Raw genomic sequence first — 20,894 nt, 5'->3', positions numbered from 1 at the left:
GCTCGACTGCCTGTCCAAAGGCAAGCTGACAGGGCAGGACTGCTCTCTTTCTTGCTGCTATCTTTGATAGCATCCCCATGCCCATCCCCAACCCCTTTGTGCAGGGCCGTCAATGTGGCTGTCATGAACAAGTCACAAGTTGCATGGCCACAGAGGAACGTGTCACTAGCAGTCCGTATCAGTGGAGGTGCAGCAGCACCCATTTACCACCTGAAAATTATACTATACTTCAAGAACCCCACCCCATGCCAACCCAAAAGCGCCATGGCTGATTAAGCGCACTGAAATGCTGATGATGGCAGCCAACTATTTTCGCTATTTGTGCACTCGCCTCCGGCACGTACTTAATTTGAATACAAAGGCAGGGCGGCTGGCAGGTGGTGGAGTGGGTGGTGGATTGAAGTCTGTCATGTTTGTGTGCCAAGTTTATGCGGATTTAACAGGAGCCAGCGTTGAAGAAGTGTAAACTACACGTAAATGATGTTGTCACAGTTCCGCCTAACCAGCAGCAATCCAGCTACCCACCTTCTCCTCACAAAAAACACTTCAGTTGCCTTTGGCTCTGCAATGCGATGGTGTTGTTTTTATCGCACTGGTTATTGCTGTTCGATCTGCACATTTTATGCTCCACTTACCGTCAACGGGGGCTCTGATGAACCAATTAATAGCTGAGCCTATTCAATACCGAATGTTAATATCGCGTATACGCCCACGCGTCCATTCGCATGTGTGTCGCTTGTTGTTGCCATAGATGATGATGATGATGATGATGTTGATGATGATGCCGCCTCGGTGGAACAGTGTATTTTGTTGCTGCTGATTGTTGTCAGCGACAGATGCCATCAAATCGAATGTCAAATCGAATGACGTGTGAAGTAATCGTTGGCGCGGTGCCTCTTTTAATTTACGGCAAAGAGAACACTTCTGACAGGTGATACGAATGGATGTGGATGTGGATGTGGATTATACCCCTTGTGGACCAAACTTAAGCCATTGTCTGGCACTAATTAATAGCTGGAAACATAAAGCTTAATGGTGGCCTGATGGAAATCCGATTTGCAGAACTTTAAAAGCCAATTAAAGAGTAAATTCAGGCTGGGAAATGCTGTGACTTTTGGGCAGGAATATGCGACACAATACCAATCCAATTCCAGGCTTGACTGGGGAAATTAAATGTGATGAAGTTCCGAATTTGTTTTTGTTTACGGAAGTGGCAGGGGGCGGGGGGCGGGGGGCGGGACAGTGGGCGTGATCTAATTGCGGATTTGGGTCGCGCGCCTGGGATGCAGTTGGTCATCGGCCATCCGCCGCTGGCTTTCATGCCGTGCTATACTGCCATGGTATTGCCAATCCCATTGCTGTTTCTGTTTGCCCTCTGCCCCTGTTGGCTCTGCACTCGATGGGTGATTTTAGTGGTGCCCCCCAAGTATGCAAATACGTGGAAGTGGTGGAGTTGGGAACTCCTGATCGTTTTGAGAACCAGAACCAGAGGGTACCATCTAATTGACGCACGTCCTGTGTGGGTTGTTCCGTGTCCAGCAGACGGCGAGTTGTCTTGAGCGCCCTCCAATGATGCAGAAAATGACTTTAAACGTGGTCAGCTATGGCAGTCAGGGGGTCTCACAACTACTATGCCCCTGTTCCGGTTTCCCGAATTTTCAAATTTCCAAATTTCCGAATTTCTAAACTCTCTATGTGTGTGTTTTTGAAGGGGAGAGAAAGCATGGTTGGGCCTGGCTAAAATGTCTTTTTAAATGCTTCGTGTCGAGTCGAGCCGAGCCTTGCCAAACTTTGATGGGCCAACTCTCGCTCTGGCACACTTTCCCCCTCTCTCTTTCCCTCTCGTTTTTAGTGTGTGTGTGTTTGCTTTGATTTTGGCGAAGGCTAGGGAAATCGAGGAAAGCGGGAGGGCGGAAAATGCGGGAAAAACCCTTCAGACTTCAGATTTCCGACTTCACAGAGATGCCTCGCAGGCAACATCGGCCCAATGAAATCAGCGTGAGGCAAACAGAATTTTACTAAATACACACACTGGCAGACAGGCACACACACACTATGTTCGTTAAAGGGAATATAATGCAAACGAAATTATAAAAAAAGTCAAAGCCAAAGGCGCCAGAACAGGAGGCTGTAGCCCAAGGACCTTCCAACTTTCTCCCCGAAAATCATCAGCTAGCGTAATTAATCGAGTTTTCAATGCGAGCGATTCGCAATCGCATCCATCAAAGGAGCCGAACATCCGAACATCCCAGCCAGGCGATCGAAGGCGGCACCAGAATCAGAAGCCGAACAGGAGCAGGAACAGGAACTCCCAATCATCTATCATAGACAGCCCCAGCCACCACCCTCCTCCGCCTTACTCATTCAAATCTAATCAAGGAATACACGTTGCTATCTTCTTTGGGCTGTGCGTTTTTACAGGCAATTTATTAATTTGGCAAGTTAGGCAGAGACCACAGAAATCGACAAAGGCGACTGGGTGCTGTGGAAACAGGAAGTTGGGAGTTGGGAGTTGGGAGCTGGGAGCAGGGAGCAGGGAAAGCCGCAAAGCGTTTACCCGCCGCTTTAGTACTGGCTGCGAGCGGGAACAGGATGAAATCCAAGCAGAAAACCGAACAACCGAGACCAAACCCAGACGAGACCGAAAGCCGAGGGAAAACTGCCAGCGCTTGAAGCCCACCACACGCGATGAGCATCGTGGTCACAGTGGGGCCAAGTATGGGGCTAAGTATGTGATTAGTATTGGTTACCTATTTAGAACAAAAAAAATATTTCTTAACTCGTTTAAAATAACAATTTGAAAGTAGATTATTAGAGAGCTCAAAAAAAAATCTATAGAGGTATCCCACTTCAAAATCGGAATCAAGTAACTCAAGTTGTGGAATCTTAAAGTGCAGTTTTGGGTTTCCATACTAAAACCCATTGAAAATACGGAAAAAAGTAACATGAAAACAGGCTAAAACTTTGACCCTCTCTTAAAAGGAATATTTTAACGTAGATCGTTAGAGAATTCAACCACCAATCCATAAAGGCATCCCACTTCAAAATCGGAATCCAATAACTCAAGTTATGGAATCTGGAAGTGAAGTTTTGGGGTCCCATACTGAAACCCATTGGAAATACGAAAAAAGTAACATAAAAACAAGCTAAAATTTTGACCCTCTCTTAAAAGGAATATTTTAACGTAGATCGTTAGAGAATTCAACCACCAATCCATAAAGGCATCGCACTTCAAAATCGGAATCCAATAACTCAAGTTATGGAATCTGGAAGTGAAGTTTTGGGGTCCCATACTGAAACCCATTGGAAATACGGAAAAAAGTAACATGAAAACAGGCTAAAATTGTGACCCTCTCCTAAAAGGAATATTTTAATGTAGATCGTTAGAGAATTCAACCACCAACCCATAAAGGCATCCCACTTCAAAATCGGGATTCAATAACTCAAGTTATGGAATCTGGAAGATACGTTTTGGGGTCCCATACTTAAACCCATACGAAGAAATTCCCTCTTTTAAAAGAAATATTTGAATGTAGATTATTGGAGAATTCTACCATAAGCTCATAGAGCTATTTAATAACTCAAGTTATGGATTATAGAAGTGCAGTTTTGGGATTTAATTCTGAAAGCCTTCGGATGCTTAAGGTGGACATAGAATTAATCACGTATACGACCAGTACGCCAATAAGGTGTCGAGCCAAAAACAAATTCTTTTAGATACAAATTCTTTTAAATGATTTAAAACTATCAACAAGTACTGGAGCTCTCCCACTTAACCGTTTTAGCTGAGGCTCACCTTAAACATAAAATTAATTACGCATACGACCAGTATGCCAAGTATAAAGACATTTCTTAAAAATAAATCTGTTACACCAACACCGAATTTTAAAATAGTTTTAAAAATATTTGAATATTTCCTACAGAACTGTGGGATTTTTGATTTAGATCCTGGTTAGAAATAAAAATATCGCATTTTTTTTGTATGCCAAAATCTAGCTTTTTACCATCCCCTGTGAACCAGGGTGACTAAGCGAAGAAGGAGCCGTTGGACTAGAACTTGGCTCCAAGTCCTGCCGCTCCAACGCTGCCGCCTGGCTGCGCAGGGAGCATGCCGCAAAGGATTCAATTGGAGACGAGACGTTGTGCGTAAAAAGCCAAAGCCAGAGAAAGCAAATTAGCAGCAGCAGCAGCAGCAGAAGCACAAGCAGAAGCAGGAGCTGAAACGCACAAAGTGCGCACAATCAAAACAAATCAACACGTGGTTTTTGGCCACCTCTGGAGCAGTGGAGCAGTCGAACAGTAGAGCAGTCGACAGTCCAACAGTGGAGCAGTCGAATAGTCGAGGTCGAGGCGAGGCCCAAAAGGCCTGGAGCCCCAGCAACCTCATCCTAAGCAACATCCTTCTTTCTCAAAGAGCGGCGCAGACGCAAAATCCCAAAGGCGGAACTCCGGGCGTTGCCAGATACCACGGCCATATTAGCGTAGGCTCTATAATTTCCAACTTGGTATTTACCAGGCGAATAAAATTAAAAGCAGCCACAAAAAGCTCTTATGTATTCATATTTGTTTGTCTTTGTTAAGTTTTTAAAAATATTTTGTACCCTTGCAGAGGGTATAATGATTTCAGTAAGAAGTTATATATACTCTTATATATATTCTTTATCAGCATCACTAGACGAGTCGATCTAGCCATGTCCGTCCGTCCGTTTCTACGCAAACTAGTCTCTCAGCTTGAAAGCTATCGGGATGAAACAAGTCTTATTTCTATTGTAGGTAGTATATAAGTCGGAACTATGTCCTATAGCTCCCATAGGAATGATCAAAATTTTATTTTTAAAAAATCCAATATGTCTTGGCTGCTTGGCAAAGATATCACGATAGAAATATGATGATTTTTTAATGTTCTATAGAGGTTCAAATCAGATTGCATCCCTGCTGACTGGGTGGCAGCCCTGGCAATGGGTTTGGCACGCGATAAGCATCCAAAAGAGAGAAGAGTGAGAGCGCGAGAGTTTTGGATGCGAGAACGCTCATATTACGTATACGCTGCAGGAGGGCGTGTTACAGGCCGAAATGAAACGAAATCGAAATCGAAACCAAGTCAATGCCTCTCTCTCTGTGACATTGACAGTGCTCGGTGGCTCCTTTCTTGCGGCCTACCCGCATCCCCGCATCCTGTCCCGTTTGGCAAACCGAGCACACTTCGTCCTTCGTCCTTTTGGCTTCGTGCTCATGCTCGTGGCAGCTTCGGAGGCTTCGGAGGCTGCGGAGGCTGCTAACTGCTGACTGCTGCGGACAGAGGCGGCTCCATGGCTCCATGGCTCCGTCCCGGGTTGGCAGTGCCATTCGGTGGCTCGTCACAATCAGTCCGCAGAGCGCGCTCCGTTCCATTCCGTTCCGTTCTGTTCCGCTCGCTCCGTGCCGTTCAGAGTCCTGTTCTGTCCTGTTCTGTTCTGTTCTGTTCTGTTCTGTTCTGTTCGGTTCGGTTTCTGTTCGCCCGCATCCGCAGGAGCAGGAGCAGTAGCTGACCAGAGAGAGTCAGATTTAGGATCGGATCAGTTTTTAGCTAAACTGTTTCCACAAATCGAGACCTTTTTTGGGCCCGGCTTGGCCCGGCTGAACTTGAACTCAGGCACCGGACTTGGGACTTTGGAATTGGTATACGGTTTTTGTAACTGAACATTAGAGAAACCAGGACTAGACCCCGACTAGACCTAGACTAGACCCACTGACCGAGTCAACGCTGCGAGCGCACAGGATGCAAACGTAAACGTAAGCCATGCAGGACATGCGACTCCACCCCTTTTTCCCCCCGTTCGTCCACCACCCCGCCCATGTGCCAATCCAATTGTGTTTTGTTTTATAACAAAGAAAACAGCAACAGCAGCAGCAGCAAAAAAAACAGCAACAGCAACAGAAGCTATCGAAAAAGGACAAAAAAAATAAGAAGGAGGAGTGAAAGGGGGAGGGGGGTAGAGAGAAATATAGAAAGCACAGCGGAATGATGGCGAAAAAAAGAATATATGAGCAACAACAAAATAGATGAACTTTTTTCGTGGCTTTTTTTGCGCCTGTATATGTGTATGTGCCAGCTTCATGGCTGTGTGTGTGTGTGTGTTTTTTTTTTGTGCCAGTGTGCGTGTGTCTGTGTGAGGCTGCGTCGTCGTCATCGCTGCTGTGTAGTTGTCGTTGTATTTGTGCGTGTCTTTGAATTTTTGGGTGTGGACTTGTTTCATGTTTCAGTTTCAGTCGCTGGCTTTCTCGCACCCCTTGCCACCCCCCCCCCCCCCCCCTCGCCGAAACCCCACCCTTGGCAGTGCCACTTCGAGCACCCCACCCCCCTCCCCCCCTGCTCAACCAAAAACTTTCCGCCTAGCAGCAACAACAACAACCACATCCTGGTATAATAAAAATAATCACGAAAAAAGTGCAATGGAGATATGCAGTGGCATGGCAGATCCCCCTCCGCGGCCTCCGACGCCGTCACTGTCACTCTTTATTTTGTTTTTGTTCAAGTGTGTGTTTGCCAGTGCGAGAGTGTGAGTGTGCCAATAACAACAACAAAAACAACACGGCCAAAGCAAAAGCAACAACCACCGCAGCCAGCACAACAACAATAGCCAAGTGCATCAAAAGTGCCGAAGGAAAACAGCGCGAAAGCAAAACAAAAGCTTCAACCCATCAGGAACACCGCCCCCCCCACCCCCTGCCACGCCCCCTGCGACACATTTTAATTAAGAGCCTGCAATGACAGACCCCCCCTCAGAACCACCTAACCACCCACTCGACACCACTGCAGCAACACCCACTGCAGCACCACCACCCCACCGCCCAATAGCCGCCCCCAACAAGTTTGAGATTTTTATTATTATGAAATTTTCGCTAATTCGAGGCGGAAGGCCAAGCGAAGCAGCCTTGGGCGGCTTTTGGCGCGCGCTGCCCCACCCCCTCTTCCCCCCTGCCACGCCCCCATTCTGCATTCTAAATTCTACTTTCCACTTTCTTTTTTGCTCCTTTCAACCCATTTTCCACTGCTCGACTGCTGCAGCTTCTGGAACGTAAACAAACCGGAAACGGGGGTGGGTGTTTGGGGGTTTGGGGGTTATGGGAAAACACTTATCCAACTTATCCACTGCATTTTTAACAAAATCGATGGACTTCAATAAACTCTTCTAAGCTCTTCTCATTTCCCCATATTTGCCAAAATAAACTTCAGTTTTAGATCAACCAGTTGAGGAAGAAGGGATCTTATGCATATCTCTAAAAGAACTTCTCAATAAGAACTTAAATCTTAGAAACAGAAGACTAGAAATCTTAGCACTGACTAGACATCTCTGGCGAAAATTCAGAGGCTTACAAAGTTACTTAGATTCTTGTAATCTAATTAAACTTTACTTATAATCTGAGGAACTTTTAGTTATTATATTCACAGTCCGCTTTATAAATATGTTGTTACTTGATTGAAACTAGAAGTTTTTCTAAATTGAATGTATTGTATTTTAGCGAGTGAACCTCGCATATCTTGGAATATGCCTCTCTTATGCATATCCCTAAAATAACTTCTCAATAGATCTTAAGTCTTAGAAACAGAAGACAAGAAATCTTAGCACTGACTAGAAATCTCTGGCGAAGAATCAGAGGCTTACAAAATGATTTTTCTTATAATCTGAGGTACCTATAGTTATTATGTTACTTGATTAAAACTAGTAGTTTTTCTAAATTTAATGTATTGTATCTTCGCGAGTGAACCTCGCAGATCTTACTGCCTAAATCTATTTAGGAAACTACTTCTGACAGATGGGGTCCTCAACTGCCGACGAAAGGTCGGCGGCCAGCGGATGTTGAGGGATGTTGCTAATGTGCAACTGCATCTCAGTCGGGAGCCGTAAAACTTTTTGGGCTAAACACAAAACAACACAAGACCAACACAAACACAAACACGAGACGGGGACAAGCTGGCATTGTGTTGGTTTTTCCTCTTCCTGTCCAACGTTTTTTGTTGTTGCTCGTGATTCCCCACCCATTGTTGTTGCAGGGGGATTTGCATTCGGCCAACTTTTGAGCAGCAAACTTTTGTTTGCTTGTTGTTTTGGCGGCACAACAAGCCAAAACAAGACTAAAGAGGGAGCTGATCTAATGAATTAGGTGCCGGCCAGGACTCGTCGGAGGTGGGGTGTGGGGTGCCCCATGGAACCCCATGGCACACCATCAGTGTCACAAAGATAACACGCAGTCATTTTTCACGCCTGCCGCACATTTTCTGGTTTTTTCTGTTTTTGTTTTGGATGCTTGGAGGGAATGCGAAAAGAGAAATAAGGCAAATGTCGGCAGGGACAAAGAAAAAGCGTTGACAGAAAACGTTTGGGCCAAACTAATAAGCAACCAGCCATGTTTGTTCAGAGGGGTGGGGGGGGGGGTGTGCAAAGGGGAGGGGGTTGACAGCGGTCGACGCACTGTCAAATAAGACGGCCCCCGCCCAACCACCCACTACAACCAACCCAGTCAACCGTTCTGGCCCAAAGCTAACCCATTCGGAGCTGGCCAAACAAGGATCCCTTGGCTGGCAACGATAAAGCACGGCGAAAGTAAAGGAACCGAAGGAGAGGACGAAAAGAACAGGGTCTGGAAACACACAAATAAATAAATAGATTGCATTTGTGGGCGTGGTCAGCGGAAGAGAGAGAGCGAAAGAGAAAGAGGGAGAGGGAGAGAGAGGGCGAGCAGGAAAACGGCAAGCCATGCTAAAAAGTAAATAACTGTCAAAAGGGTTCAGCTGTGGGCCACGTATAAGTACACCGAGAAAAAATCAAAGTTAGTGTGCTTTTTAATGGAAAATAGAATAGGTATAGCTTAGTACAAGCTACAGAAAAATGGATATTATAGTAAGAATTATCACCTCAATGATATCATCTTAAAATTCTATATCCCCTTTTTCTTACTGTGCACGATTGTGGCTTCCTTTTCCAGTGTACCATACAGACGAGTATGTGTGTGTTTGTTAGTCCTTTGAGTGTGTGTGTGTGTGTGCTTGTGGCAAAAGCCGTCCCCAGCTAAGCATAGTAAATACAACTTGAGCCTAACCCAAAGATGTCCGGCAAAAGTCATAAACTCACACACGCACACTCGGCCAAAAGAGAGATGATGATAATGCCATTGTAACAGAACAAGCAACAGCAACAACAACAACAGCAACAACAAGAGGAAGTGACGCTAACAAGACCAGCCAGAGCAACAAACATTTTCAATCAAAAGTTTAATACGCCGTGAATTCATTACACGTCCGATGAATGATGTAGCCCCCCCGAAAAACACACCAGCCACCACCCTTGATAAAGCCGAAAGATGGGGGGGGGAGGGGTTAGAGAGAGACAGAGAGCTCTATGAGCCACGTTACCCGGGATGTCTGTTATTTTGGTTTCTTTTCTCATAAGATACAATTTATTGCCGCCATCATGTACGAAAAGTACGAAACACATGTAGACGCACACACACACACACACACATAGAGAGACCCCCACGAATGAGCAGACATTTACGTCTGTCCTAAACTCGCACACACACACACACACAGAGATGAGCCTGGAGAAATGGAGAAATGCGGAGACAGTCGCAGAGGAGCCCATGACCTTCGGCGCCTTTGGCGGCCATTGCATGCGGAGCAGGACCTGAACCTTAGCCTAATGCTCCTGCTCCTCCTGCTCCTTCTGCTCCTTCTGCTCCTTCTGCTCCTCTTGCTCCTCCTGCTCCTCCTGCTCCTTCGGATCCTCCTGCTCCTCCTTCTTCCCCCCCCTTGCTTATCCCCCTCCCTCTGGTCCTGCTTCCTTTGTGCCTGTGCTTGGCCCTAACAAAGTAATCACTCTTTCCTGCAAACGAGCAGACTGAAAGGCAGGAAAACGGCTCTTCCCCCCGCTTATTGACAGCCAGGCAGCTAAGTGTCAAAACACAGTTTAAGCCAGACCAGAGGCTAAGCAAAACGCGGGAGGAGCTGAGTTGGGGGGGGGGGGTTAAGGCGCGGCAGACAACCGACAAATTATAAGCCCAAACAGCTTCTGTTTGCCGCGCAGCCAAGAGATCCGAAAGGCGACGACCGCCGCAACACGAAATGAAGTCGAGCAACTTGCTGACGCAGGAGCCAGGACCCCCCTGCCCACCCCCCTGCCAACCCCCTGCCAACCCCCTTCCAGCGCAGGGGGTGGAATTCGATGATGACACGAAGCCGCAGCAGGCGACGCCCAAAGCCAATACCAGAGTTTTACCAGTGCACACAGAAAAAATAGAAATGAAATGATGCAGCATTTATCCAAAGAAAAGAAGGCGATTATTAACTTTATAGAATTATTTGAAAGCTAGAAAAAAAAAGGTTAGGAACCAATGAGAAAATGGCTACTTTGGTTATTACTGTTTTTAAGAACTTACCTTAGACAAGTTTTTTTCGGTGTACCAATAGCTACAAACAAAGGGCGAATTCAAGACGTAACTATGGTATGAGATACAGGAAAACTACCAGCAGCCACAATATGTGGGTATATTAATGATGATGACTATCATAATGGCTAGAGGAAAGGGCGGGAGAACGGAGAGGGGTAGTCCAACCCCCCTGATTCCTGATTTCTGCCCTGTTTTTACTGCCGCCATTCAAAATTCAAAGTGAAAATTTCGCGAGCAATTGCCGCATTCCAAGCGGGGGGCAGGAATCAGGAGGCGGGATCCAGAGTGTGGAGCTGCGATTATGCGGACCAATGTCGCATTTAATTTATGTAGAACGGCAAGCTGCGCTCAAATTGAATCCGAGTGAAAAACGGGCGTAGGCGGCAGGGCCACGAAGGGTTCGAAGGGTGAAGTACCCTGGGAACGGGGAACAGGGAAACAATGGCCTCCATTAACGTAGTACACACACATTTCTGCACTGCTCTCCGACATTCCAGTTCATTCAGGACTCATTACGGCTTCTGGGATTATATTTGTGCGTTGGAATTAATTCAGGGCACTTGATACACTACTTGAGCAGCCCAGTTGATGAGTTGGACCTTCTTGAAGTAGCCGACATTTCAAAGGCGTTTTTAGTTAGTCTGAAAGTCTGGGGAAATGCCAGTGGAAGTTGGAATACCCTCGCCGGGCGACCGGAAAGGTAGCAGTAACAATGGAGGCAAGCACCTGCCACCTGGCTGGTGTCCATAAATACTCTAGTACACTCCCTTTTGGCACCGTGGAGCTGCCAAAACGAAACGCTGCCAACGGAATTCCCCCCGTAAAGTGGCCACGATTTTCGTGATGCGCTCCACGGTTCCCGGTTCCGGCCATAACAAATTAGTAGCGGAAACGGAAATGGCAGAAAACGTCAACGACGAGTGTTGCCAATGCTGCTGCAGATGTTGCTGTTTAGGTGTATGTATGTGTGTGCTCGAATGGTTGGGGTGGATGTTAATGTGAATGTGGGGGTGTGAGTGGGCACTTCTACAAGGTTTCTATTGCCCCCGCCTGTTTAAATTTAGCAATGCGCAGCAGCCAATACAATCACAACAACTCCCCGGGGAAGCGAACAGAGGGCAAAGCGGCTGGCGAGCGGACCCAGACTGCTGAGGAAAACGCAATCCATCCACAGACCGAACAATAGCATATATATCCATCTAACATCTAGCATCCCGGCCAGATGCACTAGAGACCACCCGGAGCAGCCCGAGCACCGGATCCCAGCGAACTCCAGGACCTCAAAGTCCACCCACACAGCCATGATGCCCAGTCGCGTCAAGCTGAAATGCGGCACGGAGGATGAGGATGAGATCAAGCGAACCGCCGACGACGACTCAACTTCGAACACTGCCAGCAGCCAGCACAATAGCAATAGAAATAGACGGCTAACAAGGCCAGTCCTGACCCCTCCACTGCTGCTCCTAGCGGGTCTAGCCATCCTCTTGCCGATCCTGCTGGTCAGCAGGTCCTGCCACGCCCTCCGGCTGACCAACGGGGGCGGCAGCCTGAGCAAGGGGGCGGCGGCCAACAAGGAGCAGCTCAACATCGGCCTGATCGCGCCGCACACGAACTTCGGGAAGCGCGAATATCTGCGCAGCATCAACAACGCGGTCACCGGATTGACCAAGACGCGCGGCGCCAAGCTGACCTTCCTCAAGGACTACTCCTTCGAGCAGAAGAACATCCACTTCGACATGATGTCGCTGACGCCAAGTCCGACAGGTGAGTGTCCTTTGTCCTTTGCCATATACTTAAACATATACAATGTATTAAATGACATGACGAGGCGGCAAACACACTTACTTGCTATTCAAGTGGGAAAATTGTTTATTGGCTGTATTGTGACCACGGGAGGTCACAGTTCATAGGTCGCAGCTCGCAGGTCGCAGGTCGTGGGCCTCTACACCTGGTCGACTCTTAATTGCGTGCGCGTCTTTAATAGCCGTTCATTTGGAGCTACTTAAGCGCTTAACCCCCCTACGTCACCCACGACAAGGCAATAAAAGCGAGAATGAAAATGAAAATTATAATAAAAATGAAAATGGGGAAGCGAAGGAAAAAAAATGCTTAATGCGAGGCGAGAAAACGCGGCGGACATAAATAAATGTCCAGGCCTGGCCGGGCTGTAATTAAACGCTGACAGAGTTGTCAACGCGATGTTGCAGGCAGATGGGGAAAAGTGAGTGGGCTAAGTATAGAAATAGGGAAGCGGGGAGCCATGTTACAGAGTTGCCAAGTGCCTCTCTGCTTTGATTGAGTGACAAGCCGAATTCACCATTACCGCGGCTAGAAAGAAAGCCAAGTTTCAGCCATCCAGGGTTGCCAGGGCAACCGACTATGATGCAGAGTTGCACAATAAGTTCTGCAATGGTTTCGATGGAAATGCGACAGAATGGCTAAGTGCTTTCGGGTGCCACAGATGCAAATGCGAAGCTTTAGAAAAGAGATATAAAGCAAGCAGGTAGGGGGGGGGGAGGTATTGCATCTAAGGCTCTGCCAGAGTTGTCAAGAGCTTCCAACGTTGAGTCACTCTGCTGCTTTGATTGAGCGACAGCCCGAATTTCAGGTGAGCCATGGTGCAAGTGGCACATTTAAGCCATGCAGGGTTGCTAGGGTTGCACCCAATGTGATTTCGGCAATTTATGCCACCGCTCTTTCTTTCGCAACGCTTCCTCTTTGATTGCACCAAACCCGAATTCCAGATTCCGTTTTGCAAGTGCAAAATTGCATTTGAGTGTCCATGTCTACAAATTGCATTCTCTGTGCCACATGCAACTGCCAGTGCCACAAGCCCCCGAACCCCCAAACCCCCGAACCCGTTACTGGCATCGTGGCACAAAAATATGCAGAGTTATAAAAAGGGCGGCAACAGGAGCTGGGGACTGGTTGCTGGGAACTTAACATCTCCGGGTGGAAAACTGGAGGTGGGCGATGGGCGATGGGCGATGGAAAGTGGGCAGGGCAAAGACTGATTGCTCCCGGGTCAGCCATGTGCATATGGATGTGGATGGAGTGTGGCAGAGGGGGGAGGCATGTTCAGAGGTTCAGGGGCATATTGAAATTTTATGTTGCAGTTCCACAATTCTGTTGGCCAAATTGATAAAGTAAACACATACAGAGCGGGAAATGGGGGAAAATGCGAGTGCAAACAAAACCCAAATGAATTTTCAATGATGTTTAAATGTTTATTATGGCTAGGACCTTGAGAACATGCCCGCATCCAGATAGCTTGTCGAGTCGAGTATTCGAGTATCTGTGTGTACGCAAATTACAACACATGGCAAACAAAAGTATGTCTGTCTGCCTCTGCTGATTGCCCCATCCCCCCATATATATGTATGTATATATATATAGCACATATATGTATGTACGCTAGTCTATGGGGAATTTATAATGGATTTCTATAGCTTTCGCACCCACGCACACTCGCTCAGGCACATTGACGGGAAAAGGGCTTGTTCAGTTGTTCAGACGATTGTTATTTCTCTCGAATGTCGAACAATAAACGCATAGATGTGGATGCTGCCTTGATTTCTCCCTTCATAACCCTCCCTTGCAACCGCCTTAGGTGGATAACTTTGCCTTTCTTCGCCTGCCGATGCCTGATTGCACTCCCACTTTCACTTTAACATCCACATCCACTTCCATTTCCACATCCACATCCACTTTACATTCCTGCCATTGATTGCTGGTCATAGTTTGTGCCAGCAAATTCTATAATAATCGTATGGAAATTGAATTCGATTCAGCGGTCGTCCAGTTGAAGTTGTCACCCAGTCATTCAGTCATCTTGTCATTTAACCCATTCACATGCCCCGCATTCAACAGCAAGTTGGATGAGTCCTTCTGAGCAGCCTGGGCCACAGTTGATGATTTTGTGTCAAAGTAATTTCATACCAAATTGTATTTACTATAACCCCTAGACACAACAAACGATTACCAGGTCGGCTCTTGGGGGCGTGGCTGTGTGTTTGTGTGCTTGCCCCTTTCTTGTGGCAGCCATAAACTTTGATGGCCTTATTATCGAGTTTGGCTCATTTGCGGCAATGGCAATGGCGATGGCGATAGCGATAGCGTTGCAAAATGGTCCACAGCCAACCACCAGGCAGGGCAATCACCCTAGATGAAGGCCATAGCCATGGGTAGTCAGTCTATGGGGACAGGTAAAATAAAGTCGACAGCCAAAAAATATGTAATCCATGCTTCATCTCCATCCATCGCTTTTAAGGCAATATGAGGGGGAAGACTTGGTGAAAAGCGAGTGTTCAGGACAGCAACCTAATAATAATAACCATCAACAACAGAGCCACATTATCATACTGACAGGTTAACCCCATTTTGGTATGCCATGTACTGCAAACAAGTACTATCTATCTATCTAGTATGTATGTAGATTGTGTACATTGCACATTTTCCATGTAATCTGTTATCCTAGTTTCCGACTGCCACGCCCACTGCCCATTCTTTGACGCGTCCATCAGTATCTGCTCATCCGGGTAATTTGCATTAATTGCATAACAATAGTAGCAGCCAGTGGGCCAGCGAAGCCAAATTGATGGTATAATTGAGCGATTTCAGTGCAATCGAGTGAGTTCCGACCCGCAAGTTGCCCAAGTCCAAAGTCCAAAGTCCCGAGTCCGTTGTCCGGTGTCCGATTTCAATGTCGGCCGTCGATTGACCCAGAACCAATGATGATGATTACTCACGCCTATGGCTATGCATATGCATTGCGACCTGGTCGAAAGCGATAGCCAAATTGCAATTGGAATATTTGGTAATTGGGGGGGGGGGAAACTTATCGCTCGAACTCCGCCCTGTCGATAAAACCACGTGGCTGTCAATGAGCGAATGATTGAATGAATGGCAGGATTGGCAGGATCCTCTAAGCCAAGCTTGCCGCTTTGCCCACTTTGCTAAATGACATTTTAATTCGAATCGAACGAATCGACGGAACCCAGAACTCAGAACCCAGCGGAACCCACGTAACCATATATCACTCTATTGTCAGTGGCCGACAACTCTGATCCCTGCCAGACGTAAGTCATTTTTCTTGTCATCCCTTTTGCTTTCATCCCGGCTGGTGAAGTGGTATGGGTTCTGACAGCTTCCACGGTCGATGGTCGTCCTTCCCCTCCTGGCTCCTTTATTATTATCCATTGAACCTGCGATTACCATCCGGCTGGCCACCGACTGCAACCGGCAACTGGCAACCGGCAGCGAATGACCAGCGAATCAGCGACGTTAGCCTCGTTAACCTTGTTTACACCTTGTCTACATGGCACTGCCCCCTGGACAACCACACCCACTATCGCATTAATAAGCTGTTGTGGCCTGGACAGGAGTGCCGTTAACTGCAAGCGCTTTTCACACCTTCCAGGTGGCTGGTTTACCTAGTCCTCCTTCCGAAGCTCCACCCCCTCCTCCAACTGGACACCTCCTCTAATGTCCATAGAGTGCAGCTGGGACGGGGAATCACTGTGTGAGAGGACCTCCCCTGGGGATTCGAGGGTTCTGCGTCCCCATATTTATTGGCAACGTGCAAATATTCGGCCTAAATTGATTCTCCATTCGCCATTCGCCATGGCTGGCAGACAAGAGCCCAGTTGGCTGGCCCGCAAATAGTACATGTGTGCCCGTACTGTGAGCCAAGGGCAATCCGGCAGCATTGTGTCCTGGTCCCGAAACAAGCCCCTAACAAATGGTCAAAAAGGCGGTGGGGGTTGGTAGAAGGCAGTGAAGGCAGAAAAGATGTGGGAAAGAAACGGGCCCAAAGCCTGCGGCCAAAACGAGATAAAGGGATGGAAGATTTGGGGAATTCGGGGTTACGGGGGGATTGGGGCCAGGATAGAGCAGACCAGGACAATGGCTCCTTGACGAAGGAAAGGGAGCAGCAGACATCGAGTCCTCGCCGCAGACACACTGGGGGAAAAATGCCATCAATAAATGGTAGCAGAATTCCCAAGAAAACCAAACGAATGGCTGATAAATTGAACAGTTCCCATTACCTTTTATAGTCTGCCATCTGGTGTAGTAATTCACGCTTTATGACATTTATGGCCAAAAAGAAAACATTTGGTATCCAATCTGCATAAAATAAAGCGCTTAGAATGGAAAAGAAATAGAAAATAAAATGGGTATCTGAAGGGTTTAAGCTCCATTCAAGCTAAGCACTACGAATCAAGGCATAGCGGATTACACTTTAATGAGAAGGGGTAATAAATAGAGTCTATAGAAATGATTTTCAAGACCTTTTTTCGTCTTAGATCAAACAGCATTTTTTCTCCAGTGCAGAGACACAGATTTTTCAGGACTGCCCTGGACCTCTGGTCCACAGTACCAATACCAATCCAGCCGAACGGAACCCAAATCAAGCCCGAGTCCAAGAGTCCAAAGTCCCACTAATTGGCGCCGTCGAAAGAAGAAGGCACAGCCTTGGAGTCACTGCCAGGTCAAGAATAACCCCCGGGCTTAGTCCTGCCACGCCCCCCGACCTTTTTTTCTCCTCGTTATTTGTGCAGGGAGACTTTTGAACTTGGATCCAGCTGGAGGAGGAGGAGGAGGAGGAGGTGGTGGAGCCTGTGCGTCGATTCGGTTTCGGGTTACAAACTATGAACTGCGCTTAAGTCTGTTGACATCGCACACATGCCTGTGGTGAAGGAGCCGCCAACAGATGCCGAGCAGATGGGATGACCATTGGGTTGGTGGCTGTAGGAGGGGACAGTAAACAGTGGTCACTGCCGAGCGGACTAGACACAAATGGGGCACTGAATTGCCTGATTATACACGCTCAGCTGCTAATGATGGACCTCTTCGGGTCGGGGACGGGGCAGTACCAAAACTCAGAACCAACCGAACGGATCCGATACGGAGCAGAGAGCTGGGAATTGAGAGCTGGACACTGGGTACTGGGATCCAAGAGCTAGGAACTGAGGCGAAACCACGCCTAATGGCCCAACTGGCCAAGTGGTTGCGGTTGTGGGTCAGGCAGCCCTGTGGTTTGGGTGCCAACATGCTCTCAGGGGATCTAGAGATGGAGATGGCAAGGCAGCTGGCAAGGGAGATGGGAATGGAGATGGAAAAGCAGCAGGAGTATGGCCCTGATTGTGGCTCTCAGGTTGCCGGGCTCCATGAAACCCTAGATGGCACAACAAACTGGGTTGGGGGGACAGGGGACAGGGGACAACTACTTTGACGCAACACTTTGCACCAAAGTTTCACCTTCCTCAGTTTCCGGACTGGCTCTACTACCTCCTATAGGAGAATATGCCATCCCAACCCGGCCCTTTTTGAGCTCCTTGTCGTGTCAGCATCTGCGGAGTAATTTGACGTGGCTGTGACGCTCGCGTCCTTGAGTGAAAATAAAGGAGGGAGGTCCTTCATGAGCTCCTACCCATCCCCTACCCTAACCCTTTACCACCCGCCGCGCTGTTCAAATGAATCTGATTTATTTCGAAGCCAACAAAAACTGCGGAATTTCGAAAACTTGGAAAAAACGAATGAAGAAGATTGCACCCCATAGAAAACTAATTATTTTACATCCAAGAAAAGTTTTTCTCTTGAGCAAGTTTTAGAAGAAAATGCTCTACTTTAACGATTGAACTGGCAGCAGGTTGCCAACAATCCTAGCATCATAAAACAAAAGATAGAAGTAATTAAAAGCCTTTATTTTATAAGTTTTTTGGAGCTACTAAATAAATCAAAACAATTTTTCAGAAATGTGTTCAACATGGAAAAGTTGTAAATCTAACAAGATTTTGTTGCTTAATTCCAATCAGGTGAAAGATCACAAGAAAGATCTTAAAACCAGAGTTTATGTACCAACTTTTTAGGGGCTTACTAGTAATAAAGGGTAAAATTTATTCCAGTTCTGGTGCTCAGCTTTTTATCGAGTGCACTTAAAGAAAAACGCGATTTAGGGAACATCGTAGAATCTTCGACAACGTGTCACGGGGCAGCTGGAAAGCATGAGTCAGCTAAGCTGGCATAGTTGCTACTCGTAAGTGCATGCCACACATGTCTATATGTCCTTAAGGCCCACCCTAATCTGGGGTGGGATAGGACCTACTCCCGGACCCCGGACCCCTCCCTTCAGTGTGCCGAATACTTCACGTGCAAAACTCATCTGACAAGAGCATGAAAAGCGAAAAATCATCTGGCAACACTTTGATATTCGATAAGATGTTTGGGCGCTTTCGTCGGCGCTTCCTTATTGCTCCTGCCCGTCCCCCAAGTCCTGTTCCCCCTCCCTAGTGCCATCCCATCTTTGTCGTCATGCGGGTTTCGGCTGTTCGTATCTGCGGGGGGGGGGAGTGGGCGGAGTGGGTGGTAGTAGATGGTAGCTGGGGCCCGTGACGTCAAGTTATAAAATATGAGGCAAGTTCCCACCGCCCAGCCCAAAAGCCTCGAGTTTAGTTTAGTTTAGTTCGTTTTGCCTTCCCTCAGTCCTTTGCTCCTGTCGCCGCTCCTCGAGTTGTTGTTATCCTGCCAGGCATGGCATCTCTTTTTTATTGGCATGCCACGCCCATGTCAGATGAAAGGGATGGGGGGGGGGGGGACAGAGTGGGCGCACTGGGCGGATAAGTGCGTATGCGTGAGTGCGTAGGATGATGGTGATGAGGTCACAACTCTACTCTGCAGAATTCGGAGTTGGACCTAGTTCCTATGTAGATTTTTTGTCAGGTACGGATGTAAATACACAGACTTTTTCACCAACAAGTCTTGGAAAAGAACAGTCCTGGCTTGACTCATTCAAAGACATATGTAATCTGCTTAAATTTCTACAAACTTACTGGACTTACTTAAAAAAAAAATGCAACCTCAAGAAATAGTTGAATGCGTTAGGTACTAAATCAAAACAATTATGTTTTCAAATATGTTATAGTCGATTATTAGAAATGTCGGCAAATGCTATATGACCCCTATAAACTTAAACTTAACTTCTAACTTGAGCACCTTTAGGTTTTAAAGCTTGTCAGCTGTTTTTATAAACAAGAAAGAAAGCTCATTTTGGCAAGCCGCTGTTTCTATGTCCTTGCATGTCGTTCCCGTGGGAGCATTGTATTCCGATTCCGATTTTTGGAAAACTAAAAACTAATAAAAGAAATAATAAGATAATGTTCCATTTCAGTTTACTGCCGTATATGTATTATTTGACATTAATTATCCGACCTTTCCTATGGCAGCTATATAATAAATTCGTCTGATTTGTATTAAATATTATTCGAAATTCTGAAATATAATAAGAATGATATTCCCAAGAGCAGAAAAAAACACCGAAAAATATATTTCTGTTATGTATATGTATATTTTTTCATTCCTATGCTAGCTATAGGATATAGTTGTCCGATTTGCCTCGTTCCGACTTAAAGACTACCGGCACGGACATGGCTGAACGACTCGTCTAGTGATGCTGATCAAGAACATATATACTTTATACGATCGGAAACTGAAATCATTATACCCTCTGCAAGAGTATAAAAAAGTTAACAAAAAAAATCACAATTTCCTACTTTGAAATTGATCGTCCTTAAAATATTGGATTGGAAATAAAAGGCAATTTACAAGTCATTTCCCACCAAGCAAAAAAAAAGCTCAATATAATTCAGTTTTTTTCGCATATTTATGGACAAAATGACTAAATGTAGCAATTGTTGAGTAGATGCATGTTCATTCCAACTGCCAATCCGACATTGCAATTAGTTTTGTCGAGTCCAGCGATGCGACAGGAATAAGTGGGGATTGCTTAATCGGCCGGAATTATCACGGAAAATATTTAATTGTGTGCACAAGTTGCGAATACGCTGGGCGCTGGCTTAGCAGGCAAACTTTTCCATCGATTGCGATGCGGGTTTCAGTTTCAGTTTCAGATTGCGATTCCGATTCCAGCCAGCAGCCAGCCACTCATCCGTATATCCACTCCCACTGCCACTTTCACCTCCCCCTTTCGCAGCCCAGCTCTACCCGTATTGAAGCTGCGAATCGAGTGTAATTCTGCATTATCGAGTGCGAGCTAAAGTGCTGGGACATGGGACAGCTGCGACTCCTAATTGTGCTTTATGCCACTTCAGGCCGACTTCGGTAGGACGCGGATGTGGATGAGGATGTGGATGCGGATGCGAAGTTGCCTGTTCGCCCGAGATACACTTTCGAGGGCAGCTAGATTTATGTTTCTGCCAGGGCGAACGCCTGTCGGCACTTTTTCCACTTGCCTGCGTCGCGCGTAATGTAAAAAGTTGCTTAAGAGCGGCAGGAGGATGCGGATGTGGATGCGGATGTGAGTGCGGATGGGGAAACGAGGTGGTTGGGCATCGCACACACACACACACACACACGTGATGCCTCTTCTGCACTCTATCACTTGCATTGTTGGCAACTTGTGATAACTTGCGATAAAAACGAAGGCAATTGAATGATGCTTAAATGAA

At 46.8% G+C, this 20,894-nt stretch overlaps 1 protein-coding gene across 5 annotated transcripts in view; it reads left to right on the top strand.

The window, feature by feature from the left end:
* The first annotated feature begins 5,334 nt into the window (after positions 1 to 5,334).
* Positions 5,335 to 20,894, top strand: part of LOC119557218 (glutamate receptor ionotropic, NMDA 2B) — a 28,577-nt gene continuing 13,017 nt past the window's right edge. For 2 of the 5 annotated variants that reach the window (XM_037869888.1, XM_037869884.1), the window contains exons 1-2: positions 5,335 to 5,772; positions 11,493 to 12,192. In XM_037869888.1, the coding sequence (XP_037725816.1) occupies positions 11,730 to 12,192 (463 nt within the window). In that variant the 5' untranslated portion in view covers positions 5,335 to 5,772; positions 11,493 to 11,729. Of the gene's footprint in view, positions 5,773 to 8,447; positions 12,193 to 20,894 lie in introns of those variants that run through there. The other 3 variants (XM_037869887.1, XM_037869886.1, XM_037869885.1) reach the window with 3 other exon arrangements.

Source organism: Drosophila subpulchrella, chromosome X (assembly GCF_014743375.2).
Source record: "Drosophila subpulchrella strain 33 F10 #4 breed RU33 chromosome X, RU_Dsub_v1.1 Primary Assembly, whole genome shotgun sequence".
NCBI lineage: Eukaryota > Metazoa > Arthropoda > Insecta > Diptera > Drosophilidae > Drosophila > Drosophila subpulchrella.
The sequence above is the reverse complement of the archived record's forward strand: the minus strand, read 5'-3'. Positions and strand labels throughout refer to the sequence as shown.